Source organism: Glycine soja, chromosome 19, assembly GCF_004193775.1.
Source record: "Glycine soja cultivar W05 chromosome 19, ASM419377v2, whole genome shotgun sequence".
Classification (NCBI taxonomy): Eukaryota; Viridiplantae; Streptophyta; class Magnoliopsida; order Fabales; family Fabaceae; genus Glycine; species Glycine soja.
In genome coordinates this window covers 49,954,839-49,973,108 of record NC_041020.1, presented here as the reverse complement: position 1 = coordinate 49,973,108, position 18,270 = coordinate 49,954,839, and the positions used below count along the sequence as shown (strand labels likewise).

The window sequence follows — 18,270 nt, the reverse complement described above, 5'->3', positions numbered from 1 at the left end:
GGGGGAATTAAAATAGAAATGAAAATAAGAATAAAAATAACGGAAAGAAGATAAAATCGAGTGTTGATGATACTAGTAACGGTAGATTTTACTGATATCTATTTTAATTTTCTACATTTAAGATAAATAGTGAGTGAAATAGAATCAGGAGGATATGGTATCAACTATCAAAACAATTTTGGCAAAGACTAAAAAGGACTTGCTACTTCACATCATCTCCAACAAAGTAAAATTATTCTGCATGAAGAATAGTTCTCATTAGTAGTGTAATGTGAACCAACCAATATATATCCAAATGCATCAATTACACATTCTTACCATACCACCTAACATTTCCAAATAGCACTTTCTCTGAAAAATAAAACTCAAGATTACTACTTCAGCTAACAATTGACGTTTTCCATCTTCGCCCTGATTTTATACATCAGGCTAGCTACATTTGTCGGCTCGTACGCCGAGCAATCTGGACGACACATTTATTAATCCTAATCTTACCCAACCTAACCATTTTAATCTGAAACATAACTTGCTACAACTTCACTTAAGATTTCTCCTCGTCTGACGGAGAACCTGGGGGCTCTGTATTAGCAAAGAAGTCATCCACTGAAAAAAAAAAAAAACAAAACAAAGGTATTTTGGTTACAATCAGACTTGAACCTTAACTTCCGAAACTATGCAGTAATAACTAATAAGAGAAATCACACCAAATATTGCAAACTTTAAGAACAATCATTTCCATTCATTTATGTATAACAACATTATTTAGCAAATTAAGTAAATCAACATCCATCAAAATGCAAGTTGAAACGCAGTCCAATATGTTAATTTTTATTTATAAAAAATTGTTATATCCCAGTCAATTTCAATTATTTGTTGGCTGTAAGGTCTAGCTTTACAAATTGAATTTTATGCACAGATCAACATTGATGACGTGTGTTTCTGGTAGAGCGTCCGCGACTCATGTATTCCCAAGTTTTCACGTCCAACTCATCAAATTGACGCAAAAGCTATTACAACTTGTTTCAGCTGGATCTGCGTCCATCTTTTCTGACGCACAACCAAGCAGGCAGGACAATGAGTATGATGACTTTTATGCCACCCAACGATATTTTACCTCAAACATTGAACCTTTTGTCAGCTCATTTATTGGTGCAAAGGCATACAATCAATCAGCACTCGCGCACTTGCACTGCTCCTCAAGGAGCACGCATGGAAGGTGATACATTTTGAACAAAAGATAATTATCTAAATTTTTGCATCATTAGTTAATTTTGGTCTGGTTTTGATATCTTCATTTCTATCTTTTCCAAATTATCAAATTCTCCATGGTTTCATATGCTCTCCTAATTTAAATTTTTTAGACTTGATTTCTTTGTGAAGTATTTCACATTATAGCTTTGTAGTTCAATTTATTTCAATGTTTGCTTCTCTTAACAAGGTTTTACAGAATAGAGTCTATATTCTATATTCTGCAATCTTTCATGACTGTAAACCAGGTGTGTGAGAAGACGCTAACACTTCTTTTAAAGCAAACCTTGACATTACTGTTTTCCCATGGAGTACCTTGTACACTTGTGGAGGCTCATAATTTTGTAGATCCTTTTGATTGCCATCTAAATCTATTTCAGTCAATACCATTCACCAAATTTATAAAATTTGAAGATTAAAAAAAGGACATACATGCATATAAACATGTGTGTGTGCGTGTGTGCACACTTACCTATGTCCTTTTGATCCGATGATTCAAGCAAAATATCTGAATCAGACTGCATAAATGGTGAACCAGGATAGTTTCCTAGAGCTCCTAGATCTGCATAGAAAGATAATTCATAAATAAAGCACGAAGACGTCCACACAGGGTAAAGATTTAAAAAGAAAAAGAAAATTACAACAAAAGCCAAAGTTCTCAAAATCATCAAAAGTTGTAAATCTCAAATAACTTCCAGAAGGCCTCCAATTACGTTAACTTTGACTATTTATCTACAAATGGATCTCAGAGCAAAGAAACGAATTTACCTCCCAAGTTTGACAAATCTGCTGTTAAGTCAGATAGACTAAAATTCCACTGAATTTGATCCAGGGATCTGGAAATCCCCGTGCCATTGTCCGGTGCAAGTTGAAGTCCTACGGAGCTTGCCACATCAGATGTGAATGCCGTATCAAGGATAGATGTATCGGTGCCCATTCCTGATATTTCTGATGGAGTGAAGGGGAAATGACCATTGGATGCTACTGATGTCGGACTCACTGGCATTTCTGACAAGGATGACATCGCACTATTTGGTGGAATAACAGGAGCACTGTGGTCCATCACCATACTTCAAGAAGGATAAAAGCAGCTACCATTATTCCATCAAGCAAATTACTATAAAGGAAGAGGAAGGAAGTTGTTCCACGTTCCACCAATTTAACTAACATTTAAGTACACAACAACCACAACACTCTAAGCATAATGCATGAAACACATTATCAACCAAGCCACTAAGCAGTTCATTGATAAAAACCAGTTGCTACTTATGCACAACAAGTAACTATCATTTTAAACATTTAAGACAAAATGAAATACAAATGCCACCTATACAAAGCCATTAGAAAAACACAAGGCCTAAATAGAAGAAGCGTGTAGGATCAGACAAGTTCTCACCCATTCCCGGAAATTCTAATGGGATGGGAGTTGCTTGATGCCAGGACTCCATTAACTACATGACAACTTGATATACCACTACCCATGGAGTCAAGATGTGGTTGACCAGCTGCAGGAATGGAAGACTTCTGTAGCACAGGGTATCCCATAGGTAGGTTGTTGACTGCACTGCAAACAAATGGTGTTGTAGAATTACAAGACAAGAGAAAAATGTAAGAGAAGAACAGAAACAGGTGAACTTACACAGCTATAAAGAAGAAAAATGATTAAGCTTGATCTCATGCCAGAAGCGAATGGCAAATAAAAACACACAAGTATCAATTAGGTTATGAGCCATTGTTCTAGCTCTTCAGTGTTCTCAACGGGGAGGGAGGTGCCATTAGCGTTATATTAGACATTTAGCTTATAACCTTAAAACATGCATAAGTGATGGAGACCAAAAAAGACCAGCCAAATACAAGTAATTCATTGGCGATTCATGGTAGTCTGATGACAAGAGCTTGAGCTAAGAGAGTTGAAGAAGCTATGACAAACCTAGTTGCAGAAATTCATACAAATCTAGTCCTGGAGAGAAATGGGGCAGGATAGTTCTACTTGATTGAAGCTTTAGAAGACTAAATGAAGTAGTTTGGACTGTTAGTGTTAAATTATGTGTTAGCATTATGGGCCTTGCAAGGAGATAAATCTACACATGTAGATATAGGTGGAGAATTGAGTTTATGTGTAGTACATTGTTGAATCTAGTAAGATTTATAGCTGGAATTCGTATATTTAACTTGTGTATATATCAATATCTTGTAAATGAAATTCTTCATATTTTCACTAATTCTTGGTCTTTAAATTGCTCTGAAATAGAAGTGTGGGTGAAAATTGCAAATATGTGTTCAGATCAGCACAACATCAACTCACATTCAGCACATTTATGTTGCTAATTGCACAGCCTTGCATGTGTCAGCGCATTTCTTCACCAACAGTGGCTACCCAATTTGTGCTCAATGCACTTCCAAATGCCCTCAACCTGACAGCAAGCCTTTATGTAATTTGTGCTCAATGCTTATCTCTATCTGTTCGATGCTAATATCTATATTTTGGTTATAAATATGGAAATTTGAAAGAAAAAAAATGACTTGGCTTGTAATAGTTTTGCAAAAATCTTTTATTAGTTGATTTTGGATATAGTTTAGACTTGTTTCCATATAGTGGTATTTAATTAAGACTTGAATTTGTTAGTTATATTTTGCTTAAATAAGGTGGGGAAATTATTGATTTCGGGAGTTAACATTACTTAGAATAATAAATTTCAAATTCTTTTCTCCACAGGGGAAAGTATCTTTTCTTCTTAGGGGTTATAAAATCTTGCTAGAAAGAGTATCTAGAATTGTGAGCAAATTCTTGTGGTAAGTCTTCCTTGTTTGAATTCGCAATTGCAGAAGATCTCATTTGGTCAAAGTTTACTACTTTTAATTTGTTGATGAGCACTACTGTGAGATTTAGGAGTTTTGCTCATGTGTAACAGAAATTAGGTTTCAATCTGATGTTTGATTCCATTTCCACATATCTATCTATCTTGAGATTTCTGAGTCAATAACCTGCTCAATATGCAAAGACCCAAGACCCACCTATAAATCATCAAGTCTGTAAGGATTTAAAGAACTTTCAAGAACCCTGTGCATCTTCACACTATTTGTTCTTTCTCATAATATGGATGAAGAAGTGTGTATCAATACTTTTTCCATGTTGACTAGGAATTTGGCAGTGTACTAAGAATAATAGTCAGAAACTCAGAAAATTATTGCATAACATGAGAAGAGAATACAATATGAGGCAAGAATTTACCAGGCATTGGATGGACTCCATTCTGTATGGGAGCCAGTGGAATCTTTGTAGGCAAGGGATACTTCATCATATGATACTGATGCTCAAGCAAATGATTGAACAAAAGTATTTGCCTTTTTAATTTTAGCCTGATATAGTAGGCCCTAAAGAAATCAGTGTTCTCCTCTTCCAGCTTCTGCCATACTGAATTTTAAAAAAAGAAAAAAGAATCAAACAGAAGGCAATGAGATTTGAGGGCATCTATGTATAAAGGAAAATAGATAAAACTGCAGTGTAGGCCATTCTTTTCAATAGAAACATGTCTCACTCTCAACTATCAAATTATGTTTATTTCCATGCCATTAACCCATGTAAAAGATTACCATTTTATTTATAAAAAAAATGAGCAACTGACACAATAGATTTATTTTATGATTGTTAGAATGAAATATATAAAATAACATGAAAGAAACTTCAAGATGGCTACCCAGAGTTGTAAATCCAGGATCTATCTTTGCCCGAGCGAAGAGTGTTTTGACCACTTCATCTTTATTCATATATAATTGTAGGCACCTTTCTATTAAATTTTGTACCTACAAAATTTGTTTGAATATGTATTAAAAAACAGAAGAAAAAAACAGATTAGTCCAGATTAGCTTCTGTAAATTTTCCTGTAAAAGCATGAGAAACGGAAAGCAAGTGGGAAAAGTCAAAGTTGATTAAAATGGTTTACAAACAATGGATTGTCTTACAAGATCTATATCCTGCCGTGAAATTTTTTTGCTATCATTGCTTGAAGCAGATGCTGAAACCGAATCAGTAACAGGAGCATCAGTAGTGTGATTTTTTGGTTGTTCACTCTGTGATTCACGAGATGCTTGAGCCGGGGACTGTAATTCTTGTGTGCTCTGCCAATCCATAAAAGCTAATTAACTTCAATATAATAAAAAGGTCCAATAATGTTTTCTATATTTGACATTGTAAGCTTAGCTAATCCAGGAATCATATGCATTTGATTGATTGAAGTAAGTAGTTTCCCTTATGGAAAATTTGTCCTTTCACCAGTGAATACCATCGTGTGTATACAAAAATTGTTTTGAAAAGGACCAACATCAGGCATTCCCATCCTTAATTTTGTTTGCCAATATGGTCAGGTGCAGTAGATGCATAAAATTAATGACATAGGGCAATAACCATTGTGGATAATCCGAACTAAATAACAGAATAAAAGGATTATAACTGGAGACAACCTGGGAGTTCTTCATTTCTGCCGAAAACAGGCTGACCACATGTCTTTGGGAAACTCAGCAAATCCTTCACACTTCGAATTCAAGATATTTTACATATGTGTGTACAACAACCTTGATTTGAAGTAGTTTTCATCTGAAACGAAGAACACTGAACAACAGTAAGAAGATATTGTAAAGCAAAAGCAAATCACTTTGACAGGTACATGGATCTTGGAAGTCAACAAACCCAACTACAAAGAAATTTAAAATCCATCTCAAAAACACTCAGATGAATATGGATGGGTGGAGGCATTTAATAAATATTCAGTAATTTAAACTACAAGGGAGTTCAATTGCAGTAATTGAATTCCATGTTTTACAAAAATACTTAAACAAAATACAAATTTAATTTAGAATTTTACTATAGCACGTTAACAAACAGACCGGATAACAATAACATTATGTACAAGTTGTAGTGATAATTACATAGCTCACAACCACAACCACGTTAAGTCACAAGCAGTGTATGTTTTTGCAAGAATAATTAGACGCAGTAAATGGTAGTGAGAGCGAACAAACTCCGTTGGGCGACGATTCAGACAAAGAAAGAAAGTATTGGAAAGGGGAAGTAAGACAGAAAATGTGAAATAATAAAGCAGATCTCGACGCGTATATTACCTTACCTTACCTCACGCACGCATGCGGGCAGAGTTGCTGCTGAATCTGAAACACAAAGTGAAAGAGTGAGTGAAGTGAAGGTAGCTAGCTCTGACTCACGACGAACTCAGGATTTGCCTCATTCAAGAAAAAGAGAGACTAAAGTGACTGGGAATGGAGCATAATCTCAATTTAAACAAATAATATTGGTTAGATGGATTTTACCTCTACATTGTTCTTTTGGTTCTGGTCCACGCTATTTTCTGCACTTCTTCATCAGGTATGTGTACCTTTAATTCATGTTATTTTCTGCACCTCATCTTGTTCTTTTTTTTTTTTGTATATTTTACTTTTTATGTTATATTTGCTGAATTAAAATACAAAAATCTGACTATTTTAAATTGTTGAATTAAAATATAAAAATATGAGTATTTTTAATTAATAAAACTTGTTTCTCTTTCATGATGAGTGATGTGATGATTAATATTACAATGTCTTATAAAAATAGGAATCAAATCAATAATTTATTACTAATAATTCATGCTATTTTTTACCCTTCATCTTATTCTTTTTTCCTATATATTTTACTTTATGTTATATTTACTGAATTATGATATTTTTTAAAATAATAATATTTTTTAATTGGAAATATGATCAAATTTAACCCCTCAATTTAATTTAATGGTTGAAAATTTATTAATTAAAGACTCTCCAATTATTTTCAATTAAAAAGGATCTAAATCTATGCAAATGCAAATATATATTACACTAAGTCAAGGATCTTTCTTCCAACTTTCAAGTAATGGTTAAACAAACCAACATCTGTTATTTATACTCGTATACTATGTATCCACAATGTAAAACCCCATTAGAACAATCTTATTATAATTTTTATAATAATTATTACTCCCTATTTCATAATAGTTGTTGGGTAAAAAAAATATGTCTTAAAATAATTATTATTTTTATTTTTAATATAACATTAATTATTTTTTTAATTTATATCTCTTATAATATTATAATATTAATGATATGAGTTAAAAAATTAAAAATAAATATAAGATGATAAGATTAATTTTTAAAATTATTATTTTATTTATTAATTTTTCTTAATATGTATAAAATAACTTAAAAAATTATAATGAGATAAGAAGGAATTTAAAAGTTAACAAATCTATTATATCATAAATTATAATTAAATAATACATAAGAAAACTGTTTTACACGTAGGTGATAGGTATAGTATTTTTTTCTACTAGTATACCTCTCATTACTTGAAATTATAAAAGTGTGATATTAAAAAAATGTTACTTCATGGTTTTATAAAAAAAGGAAATTGTATACTAAAATTAAAAAGTAAATTAACGTTTTTGATTAATTTAAAATTATTTATGAATTTTAAATTTTGAGAAATTAAAATATTTAATATACACAATTAAAAAGATTAGTTTGAAAATCCACTCCTAAACAAAGAGATTATATAACGAGTGAACTGTATAGTGCGTATCGCAACGGCTGTAACAGAGTCTTTCTTCAGTTTGGGCCGCAATGGCTTATGGCACTGTGAACTGTGTAGTGTGTACCGCCAGGCTGTCTTGTCTTTTAATTTATGGAAATAGAGAGAAAGAAAATACAAAATATAATGAAAACTAATTATGGATAAAATATTTTAATTTTAATTTTTATTTATGGAGTATCATTTTTAGTTCTTATTTATGGACTATTATTTATAAAATATTTTTCAAAAACTAAGTTTTAAATGGTAGGAATGGGGGAACATCCGAACAAAAGAGATAGTGAATGGAAGAATATGAGTAACAAAAAACTGATAAGTTTTTGGATTAAGAGTAAACAGAAAAAAAAAAAAGATAGGAATGATAGAAATGGTAGGAATGGGGGAACATCTGAACAAAAGAGATAGTGAATGGAAGAATATGAGTAACAAAAAACTGATAAGTTTTTGGATTAAGAGTAAACAGAAAAAAAAAGGATAGGAATGATAGAAATGGAATTAAAAAAATGTAATGTTTAGATAGATAAAAATAAGAAAGAAAGAAGTAGAAGAATTGTTCTCTACTTGTTTGAATGAGAGAAAGAGACCGAGAGTGAAAAAATAAATAAATAATACAAAATAATATTTTTATCTATAAAAATATGTAATAATTAAGTGTATAATTTTTGTAATCTAATAATTTTAATATAAAAATAATTTATAATTTTCTAAAAATATAATAAACCAAAAAAATTCTCCCGCTTCTTTCCAATTTGGGAAAGGAATTTTTTTTAAGTCTCACAACAATTTTTTTTCTTATTTATCCTTTCAAATAAATAGGGAAGTTTAATATTCATTCCTATCTTAGCTATCTCTTTTGTTTATTTGTCTAATCCATTACTACTCAAACAAATAAGGGGTAAAAATGAAAAACGAAAATAACATAAAGATGTTTTATTTTTTTGTTGTATAAAGCTAAAAGAGATACTGCTTTTGAAGATCATTTAAGAACGACATTAATTAAATAAGTTTTTTTTTTGTTTCATTATTTTAAAAAAATCAATTTTTTTTCTCATAATCTTCTCCTTTATATGAAATCATATTGGAAATATAAAATGTGAATATTTTTTCCAACAAAAATTTCAATCTTGATTCACTTATGGAATATTAGTAGTTCTTTTCACTAGGTCCAAACCCTTTGGTAAAACAAAAATTAGTTTTCAACAATAGAAAAAAAACTCTTTACTAAAAAATGAAAGTAGTGTTAATATATACGTTTTCTTCAATTTTAGAAAATATTCCCATACAAGCCCAAAATTAAAAAAAAAATATTTCTATAGTTTTCTTTTAAAAACAAAATACTTGAGAGAGAAGAAAAAAATTACATTAAGATATAATTATATTTCAAAACTATTTCAACTACCGTCTGAAAAATTACATTAAAGATATTTAATATTAAAAAAAATATCTAGTTTGCAAGCTTTTTTTTAAATTTAAAAAACATTGATAGAATATACAAGTAACATTATTAATTTGAGTAAATGACGCATACGTGACATTGATTGACATAATACATATTTTAAGAGGATCTAAAGAAATTGACTAAAGTGGTGTAACGCAGTTGCAGTCACAAGTTGTTGATTTTCTTTTATATTCGTATCGTCCCTGACCCTGACATGCACGCCACATGCATCATTAGTTTATTACATTTTTTTGGCAACTATTAGTCACAGTATTGTGGCCAGGACCAGCCATAGTCACACATTAGCATATATCTCATCTCCGCCAACCCAGAACTGGATTCCTCGACTTACCTTTTAAATATAATCTGCATCTTCATTTTATATTTTAGGATTAATTAAGTTTTTTTTAATCCTTCGAGTTTTTCAGTTTCCAATTTTTAATCTTTCATTTTTTTTTATAAAAGTTAATTTTTTATTAATTTTTTGTCATCACTTTTAATTTTTTTACTTATTTTAAATTTCTTATTTATTTTTATTGTTTAAAATTAGTTTTAAATATAAAATAAATTAAAAATTAAAAATGAATAAAATAATGACTAATTTTGAATAATAAAAATAAATAAGAGATTAAATATAAATAAAAAAAATAGAGGAACTAAAAATAATAAAAAATTAAAAATTGTAAAAATCAATTTGAGGGATTAAAAACTTAATTAATCTTATATTTTATGATTAAAAAATAATGAACAAATGAAACAAAATATTTTTTTTTGTTTATATTGCTCCTTCTTCTAAGTATAAAATTTTATGATATGATAGAAAATCTTCTTAATTTTCCCCAGTTTTGCGACACGTTAATAATAATAAAAAAACAGACATTTCCAAGTAAGGGCTAGAGTCTGAAATGAAAGAAGAATGAGCTACAGTCCTATTCAGAAAAAAATGGCGTGATTACATGATAGCAGACTGCAGTGTTGTGCTGAGATTACTTAGAAACCGTAAGATCCAATTCTCATTATTAGACGCCACGGAACAAGACATGGTGGACAAAGATTCTTCCACAAAGCAAAAAGAAGACAAAGTTACTCTTTGTTGTTGTAAAAGTAAAACTACAGAACAAGAACAAGTCGGCGAATTCAACATCAAGGGAATGCCAAAACACTAATTCGAAATCCATTATGAGACCCATTCAAAAAGAAAGATTACTATTATATTTTTTTTTCCATTTTCAATTTTTTCTCTCCCTGTGTCTCTTTCTCTGGATCTCAGGTCTGGGAGATTAATTTCGTTCTGGTATATGACTGTCACTGGCAAAGAAATTTTGAACACTCTAGGAATTGAAATGAGTTCTTCCATTAAATAAATAAATCGTTCTTGACACATGTGATCACATTGGAAACGTACACTCAAGCGTCTGTTTCTCTATTGCCAGCTGATCAGTGTGGTCTGGCGGGATTCTCTCCTTGCTTTTCAACACATTTTTTTCTCAGCCCATCCACACTTGGAAGGAAAGAACTTTTGCTCATCCGCTGATTCTTCTTACTCCTACAGACAGGTGATCAACTCACTTTGTTTTAGGATGAGTATCACTGATCTGATGGCAAAGATGATGCAGTACTCGGTGATTAGTTTTCATTCAAGATAATTCTGGACTCTATTGTTACCCAATCAAATCAAATCCCAAAACTCGCTTAGGTTCAGAATTCACATATCTTGGCACCTTCTCTTTCTCTTATAGTGTTTGTTGTAACTTGTAGTGTAGGGCCTCTGCTAGATATTTCATGAAAAATGTTGTTATACTTCTAGTTGGCGAGATTATGATGTTAAACAGTTTTGGCAACTTCTCTTACAATCTTATGCGAAGTGATTATGATGTTAATTTATGCTGAAAATCCAAATAATAAGAAACTCATAACTTGGTTTGGTGAGTATTTATTCGTCTGTCTAGTTAAAAGATTACACTTGCGATTCTCAATGGCAGTAACAAGATAGTACTAGATTGCTTCATGGAAAACCAGTAGACAATTTTGTTCTATTTTCTATAGGACTTATCGACATTTATATGCACAAGGTTTTCAAATATGGAATAATGGATACATACTACACTAGTTATTTAGGGATGTACATAGAATAAAATGATGTAGTTTGCTAATCAATTCCATGATTTTAATTAATTTGATCATGATCATGATCTGTGGGAACCTCAAAAGAAAGGCTTTTCTTTAAACCCCTGTAACTATCTCCTTTGTCCTCAAGCTGCATCTCTCCAAGTTCTGTTCATGGCTCCAAGAGTGTGGAGATGGTGATGTCAACAGAGGCCACAACTGATTAATCCTTTGCTTCCTCATTCTGCCAACGGTAATCTTTGAATGTTTCCTCAAGACTCCGTTGATGGCTTTGAGGTAGTTGCTGGAGTCGTGGTCTCTTAGGATTGTGCCTTCTGAACCATATGCTGTTGGATCACTTAGTGTATCAATAGGGTGTGGTTGATTCAGGAAGGTTCTAAGAACACTTGGAGAATATCCACCTTTAGTATTGTCCAGGGCATAGAAGGCACTTCCTCGAGGGAGTAAAGGATGTGGAGGAGATGTCTTCTCATCGGGTTGGAGGATGAATATTTTACCCAGTGGTGAATACAACAGCTTCTGAAAAAAATCCAAAGAAAATGAATGAAGATCTTACTCAGTGGTGAGTATAGTAACATTTCATAATTTAAATTAGGTATGTTCATTATGGGTTTATGACTTTTGTTCCACAAGCCCAAGTTTCCATCCAAAAGACCTTGCCAGAAAGCAATATAAATCATAATATATACCTGCCTGCAAAATTATGTTTATACATTTGAATATTTTTTTAGTATTCTGTAAGAACTAAGAACAGATAGAAAGATGATGCTTACATTTTTCAGCAGACATGGATGTGACCGAAATGAGCTGTTTAAGCGCTTAAGGACTACAGCTACATGGTTTGGGTAGTTGCAGGAGAAGGCCCTGGGAACAATATCTCTATGCATCATCACACAGTGGATTTGGCTCTCATCCAGGCCTAGCTCATTGATTATTTGTTGGCCTCCACAGAATACAAATGGTGAGCCAAAAGTTACTACTGGTCGAAGAGTGGAGGGACTCACAACCTTGTTAGTCAATAGCATCAAATGAACCAAAAGAGAGAGACTACCCCCAAGGGAGTGCCCAGTGAACTGAAGCTTAGCACGATCCCCATGTCTCTTCAAATGCTCCATTATTTCTGGCATGAATTGCTTGTATATTCCTTTTGCAGCCTCATAAATTCCTCTGTGAACAAGTACGTCTGTGTCCTATTAGAGAATAGATCATAAGTGATTTGATGTTTTTCTTACAAAATCAACATTTGAAAATTGCAACTGCACAATAAATGAATGTCTCCATGAAATAAGAATTATTCTTACCTCGAATTTGGTGGGCTCAAAGAAGAGGTTTGCTTGCCAAGATGCCAGGGAGTCAGAGCCCTGCAACATAGAACAAAATTGCATGTGTTGAAATTCAACAATATATAACTTTGTGGTACAGATCAGGATAGCAAAGAGTAATTAAGGAATTACCTGAATTACAAAGCATCGAGTGTAATTGCCGGGATCATCACAAACAAACCATTCACAAGGTGAGGAATGAAGTGATTGGAGGTCATTTGCTGCTTCTTGTTTTTCCTTCTCCCCTGCTGCAACCACTGCTGTCATTGTGGACGCTGCAACATAAGCTGCAACCTCTGATTTGTAACCTCGCGAAGTGCTTTCTAGCTCTTCTCGTGGTGAGTCTCCTCTTCCATTAGAATCTTCATTTTCAGTCTGTTGTGTGTCTCGTGACTTAGCAGCACGGTGTAAGAGATCCTTCGCTCGTAATTGGACATAAGAGGCTGCTGAGGCAGCAATATCATAAGCTAGTTTGATTTGAGGCTTCTTTATACTGTCTTTGCCTTTCTCTGAGACATCCGAGTCATCTATAGGAACACGAGTGGAGTCTTGATCAAGTTTCACTTTTAACTTGGCCACTTCAACTTTCTTCTCTAAAGAAGATGTTATAAATTGAAGGCTGTAGTATCTTCGCAAGTCCTTAGCCTGCAAAGTAATTGGCAAAAGTTGTTTGTTTTTTTTATTCTTTTTTGATTCATACATGAAAAGAGGAAAACAAAAACACACACTCAAACTCTTATATTATTACTATATATGCAAGAAATCGATAAATTATTCTACCATGGGTGAGTGCTTACCTTGATTTGGGGTATTACATAGGCCATGTTGCACAGGAAAGCAAGTTGAGAGTATAGTTTGGTATCAGACCATGGTACTTGAACCAGAAAGTTTGAGAATGAGTCGCAATCATATGTCACTTCCTGCTCATCTTCATCTTCACCCACCACACAAACATTGTCATCTCCATCTCCATCACATTCACATTCATCATACGTATTTTCGTTGCATATTGCATCTGGATCCATGCTTTCTTTCGGCAGTCTGTTTCTCCAATGTTTCTTGATTTCCATAAGCCTCTCTACCCAGTTGGCTCTATTCGCTATCTCTTCTTTGCTGCTTTCCACCATGTTTTCCTCAATACTTACAACCTTCTCCTCCACACTTACATCCTTGCTTGTTTCTGGGTCAAACAAGAAGGAGCGCAGTGAATTTGGAAGCATGGAGCCTGAAAATTGAAATGGGGAAATGCCCATTGATCGATTGCTCTTAAGTTTTGGCGGCACTGATGTGGCTTGTATGCGATTGATGGAGCAACATAGGTGGTTGTCAGAATAAGACCTCCGCATAATGGAACGTGTGCATAGTTCTTTGCTGGATTGCGAGCGGCGAAGACCATTATGCTCTTTTGCAATGTCCATAGTTGCAGAGGTAGCTGCTGGAGATGTAGGCATGGCAACTGCAGTGTAAGCCATGCTGGTAATTTTTATGTCAGATAGCAAGATCTAGATCCTTCACTGTACTTGGTCTATGTAGATTATTATGAATAATCAAATATCAAAGCTTGATATGTTGAGTTGTGGTCATTGAAACAAATCCGATATATGTACATAGATTTTATAAGACAACAGACAACAACCATTTTTCTTGTTATCAACGAGGACCTTCTTAAAGATGTTGAAACTTCTAATACACTCATAGTTAAATTAGTTTACCTATCAATGAACGCAACTCCTACATTAAGGTATAGACGAAAGCATCGTTAAGTGGTGTGTGTTACGACCAAAGCCAAAACATAGTTAAGCTCGAGACCGTGCTTATTGGAAAAATATTGACGATTCAAACCATTGGACCAGATGAATATGAGGGAAAGACATGCCATGTTCGTTAAATTCTAGGATTCTGAATAAAGACATTTACTAGCTCTCTATTTGTCGTATGTGCACATGGAGACAGTATCGGTTTATAAGGGGAGAAACAAGTTTCATTGTAGTTTGAAAATGAGAACAAAAGGCATCTTGTATTAATGAAAAATTAGGTATGTCAAAAGTTATATAATTGAGTAAAACAAATTATTAACCGATGTTACTCAACAAGTAAATTTATTCTCTAGTTTGCAATTGCAAAACAATAATGTAATAGTATTCTTTTATGAAACAGTACCCCAAATAAATTCCTTAATTTAGTTAGTAAGGGTTGCATCTGAATTTGTACATGATTTTCTTGGAATTGTCGCATATTTAAGGGATCAAGCTTTCAACCGATATTGTAGGAAGGAAAATTAAAAAGGAAAAAGACTTCTTCCAACTCAAAATACACTATTAAATAGTAGTATACCAAAGACTATAGCCCCATCCACACACACAAAGTACCAAACAAAATAAAAGCACTATAGAAGGTAAAGTACCTCGGAATTACCGATATAATATTACCAACATATTCTTCTCGTTAAATATAGGATGAGGCCTCAAAAAAGAGGGAGGGGGTTGCTAATCTTTTTTAAAAAAAATATTTTCACATCAAGTTAATATTTTATAATAGCCATCAATCACGGTCCTGAGTAAGCCGAACTTAAACTAGATAAAAAAAAAAATTGAAAGTGCAGGACAGACTTGCTTCTTACCTACTTATTGTGAATGCTTCAATTCAAATAATGTATAAAGAAAGTGTAGTGTGTGTATAAAACTAAGTTATACAAATATAAAAAAATGATTTTAATAAAAAAATATATATCTTACAAACCATCTCACTTGTTTAAAGAAGAAAGGGAAACTGAAGAATGAAAAGTAGTTTCATGAATAGTTTTTTTTTAACAAAAAAAATTATCTCTGAAAAAGAAAAACAACAGTGATCAAAAGCCAAGGAAATTGAGGATCACAACCAGAGTTATCCATTAAATAATAAATAGCATTACATGAATGAGATGCATCACACCAAAATCCCATTAAAATTCTAAAACAAATAATAAAGAGCCAGAATGATAAATCTATCTTTACAATGAGTTAAGATTGAGATATTCAAAAGATAATCATTATCTATTAAATAGGTTATAGTTCTATGTCACACGTTACAATTTTATTCTCATTTCTTCTATCGTCCCATCATAAAAGAGAGGATGAGAAAAAAGTTGAGAGTTTTTTCAATAGAGTATGTTTCTGCTTTGATTTTTTAATGATTAATATAATTGATTCGGGATTGATAGATGATGATTTTCATCTGAGGCAATTATTTCAGTTCCAACGCTTAGTTAATAAATAGAACATAGCAATAAAATGAGAAAGCTTAATAGATCAAAGGAGCAAAAGTACGTCGAATGTGGGAAGTAAAAAACTGAAATGGAAATTTTAGCAACCTGATTCCAGTGTTTGACACTTGTTGCATGGTTGGGCAATTCAAGGAGCTGAACAAAAATCATTAACAAGCACAGAGAACAAGCAGAACAATGAAAACAAAGAACATGAAAAATGCATGTACTTACCCGGAGAGGCAAGTAAGCAATGAATGTACAGAACAGAACCTCTATTGGGAAGAACATTCAGCGAAGACAACCATGATCAAGCTCCGACAATGGCGTCCATAGATGCTAGCTGGACAAGACAGGTATAGCTTCTGCCAATGGTATGCATATGGTGGAATGAGGAAACTAGCATTTAATATTATTGAAAAACGAGGTTCTCTCTATTTTATAGTGCAACAATTGGTTCCCAGAGATTCAGATCCAACACGGTGAATAAAATAAAATAATTTTATGTGTTCAGATCAGAAGCAGGGACCCTTCTCTCTCTCTGTCTCTGATTCCTCTGTGAGGCATGTTTTTTCACAGAAAATATGTTTAGAAAACTGGGGAAGAAAAGTGCTAATAAATGAGGGAAACGACCATGAGAGAATATGCTCATGTGGGGTCCCTAGACTTCAAACAAAAGGGCTTTTTTCATAGGCGAAAATACCCTTTTGATTTTCTTTTCTTTATAGGTGTTGATAGTTGTTGCTGGATAATCAAATAAGAGTAATTTGCGTATAGATATTTTTATCTTAAAAGCAAGTTTATAGTAAAATTCAATGTAAAATTTTTAAGGTTGTTTCAATTTAAAATTAATATAATAACAAAACATAATTAAGTTGATATGATTCGGATTGATTAACTAAACATACGTTAGGATGGAAAATCAAATGGAAGCAACATTGTTTTTTAATATAATTATAGTTTATAAAATAAGTAAATAAAAAATAAATATACAAATATTTTAAAAATATATAAAATATTTAATGTACTTAACAAAATCTAAGGTTAGACCTTATACTGGACGTGACTGAAGTAGATTCCTGGACTTCGCAGGTTGGTTTTGAGAGAGACTTTTGTTAAGAGGACGGGAGATAAGATCGGTGAAACAAAAGAGTATGACGTAAGTAACTATATAAGTTAGAAGATAAAATAAATATATGCTTAAGTATAAGCTTGAGTGAGCAAAAAAGAGAGATAGACTTGTTAGTTGTGTGCTAAAGTGCGTGGAAATTAATGTGTTGAAGATCTTTATTTGTAGGGGTTGTTATAGTCTTTGTAGATAATTATCATCTCATAAATAATAGTTGAGAGCTTATAGATAATGTTAGAGATAAATTATAGCTTATGAATAAAAGCTAGTAGATAATTGTAACTTTTGTAAATAATGTATAACCTTGTAGATAATCTATTATCTGCCAATAGATAAATATATATTCAAATATCAATACGTTAAATAACCTCTCATTAGGGAGTTTGACTATTAAGGGTCAAGTGTCCGAACTCTTATTGTAAGACTAATATAAATGATTGACATGTGTCTCACTCGACAATATATTTAGTATTTTTAAACAAAAAATTATAAAAGAAATAAAAACTATTCGTCCATAAACAAAATTAAACATATGAGCACACCTAAAATAACATGAAGTGGACTTAGAAAGCAGGTGGGACTCAATAAACACACAAAAAAAAAAGGAATAAAATCTCAAAGTGAATTCGTAATAGAGTTATATTATTTCGTACAGAGAATAGAGAATACGAGACACAATATGTACAAATAACAAGTAAAGCAATGAGTTTTTTAAAATAAATATTTATTAACAGATTTTAAAAATACATGAATGAATTTATGACAAAAATCACCGGTGGTGCAACCGTATGAAAATAAATTTGATATCAAATAGTGTTTTCCTTTAAAATATGCATCAAATTTGCAAGCTGGGTCTACTAAAACATAAATGGCTGATTTGTTAGGCGGGGGCATTTTGGTCATACAAATAGAACCGGGCCCACATTATTATTTTGTTCATGAGCACCTGGTCGCACGTGTTGCGAGTACTGAAAAGAAAAGGAAAAGGAAGTGAAAAACGTAACAATTGGGTATGTCGTTAGTGCGACGGCCAAATGTGCGGTTGCATGAAGCAAGGGGCGCCAGGGGGAGCCACATTTCTTCACACCGGTGGCGGCGCCCCTCACCACCTCTTTGGCCTCCAATTCTTTTCGCGTGTCATTCACCTAATCC

At 32.6% G+C, this 18,270-nt stretch overlaps 2 protein-coding genes across 14 annotated transcripts; both read right to left on the bottom strand.

Annotated features, from left to right (window-relative positions):
* Positions 1–212: 212 nt before the first annotated feature.
* On the bottom strand, positions 213–6,650 carry LOC114400697. Of its 7 annotated transcripts, none has more exons than XM_028363278.1 (10): positions 6,571–6,650; positions 6,367–6,411; positions 5,710–5,842; positions 5,212–5,367; positions 4,947–5,052; positions 4,481–4,663; positions 2,645–2,807; positions 2,017–2,318; positions 1,721–1,810; positions 213–603 (listed from the first exon to the last, which is right to left on the bottom strand). In XM_028363278.1, the coding sequence occupies exons 3-10, from the start codon at positions 5,722–5,724 to the stop codon at positions 542–544; spliced, it is 1,077 nt and encodes a 358-aa protein (XP_028219079.1). In that variant the 5' UTR covers positions 5,725–5,842; positions 6,367–6,411; positions 6,571–6,650; the 3' UTR covers positions 213–541. The 7 variants fall into 7 exon arrangements, with proteins under 7 accessions (XP_028219079.1, XP_028219080.1, XP_028219083.1 ...); XM_028363279.1 differs by having other exon boundaries at positions 6,372–6,411; positions 6,571–6,627; XM_028363282.1 differs by having other exon boundaries at positions 6,377–6,411; positions 6,571–6,603.
* A 4,618-nt stretch (positions 6,651–11,268) lies between these two features.
* LOC114400305 (phospholipase A1 PLIP1, chloroplastic) lies at positions 11,269–16,558 on the bottom strand. 7 transcript variants are annotated; one of them, XM_028362702.1, is made up of 7 exons: positions 16,224–16,558; positions 16,098–16,145; positions 13,546–14,221; positions 12,881–13,393; positions 12,728–12,787; positions 12,200–12,616; positions 11,269–11,945 (listed from the first exon to the last, which is right to left on the bottom strand). In XM_028362702.1, the coding sequence occupies exons 2-7, from the start codon at positions 16,124–16,126 to the stop codon at positions 11,523–11,525; spliced, it is 2,118 nt and encodes a 705-aa protein (XP_028218503.1). In that variant the 5' UTR covers positions 16,127–16,145; positions 16,224–16,558; the 3' UTR covers positions 11,269–11,522. The 7 variants fall into 7 exon arrangements, with proteins under 7 accessions (XP_028218503.1, XP_028218509.1, XP_028218502.1 ...); XM_028362708.1 differs by having other exon boundaries at positions 13,546–14,204; XM_028362701.1 differs by having other exon boundaries at positions 16,098–16,558.
* Positions 16,559–18,270: the final 1,712 nt, after the last annotated feature.

What these genes read in the sequence shown, in the direction of transcription:
- LOC114400697 (XM_028363278.1), bottom strand. An exon ending in TGGAGTCCATCCAATGCCTG is followed by an intron (nt 2,808 to 4,480) that starts GTAAATTCTTGC and finishes TTTGCAGTGCAG; the next exon opens with TCAACAACCTACCTATGGGA. An exon ending in ATTAGAATTTCCGGGAATGG is followed by an intron (nt 2,319 to 2,644) that starts GTGAGAACTTGT and finishes TCCTTCTTGAAG; the next exon opens with TATGGTGATGGACCACAGTG.
- LOC114400305 (XM_028362701.1), bottom strand. Translation starts at nt 16,126, where the DNA reads ATGCAACAAGTGTCAAACACTGGAATCAG. An exon ending in GTGTCAAACACTGGAATCAG is followed by an intron (nt 14,222 to 16,097) that starts GTTGCTAAAATT and finishes AAAAATTACCAG; the next exon opens with CATGGCTTACACTGCAGTTG. An exon ending in CTCGATGCTTTGTAATTCAG is followed by an intron (nt 12,788 to 12,880) that starts GTAATTCCTTAA and finishes TCTATGTTGCAG; the next exon opens with GGCTCTGACTCCCTGGCATC.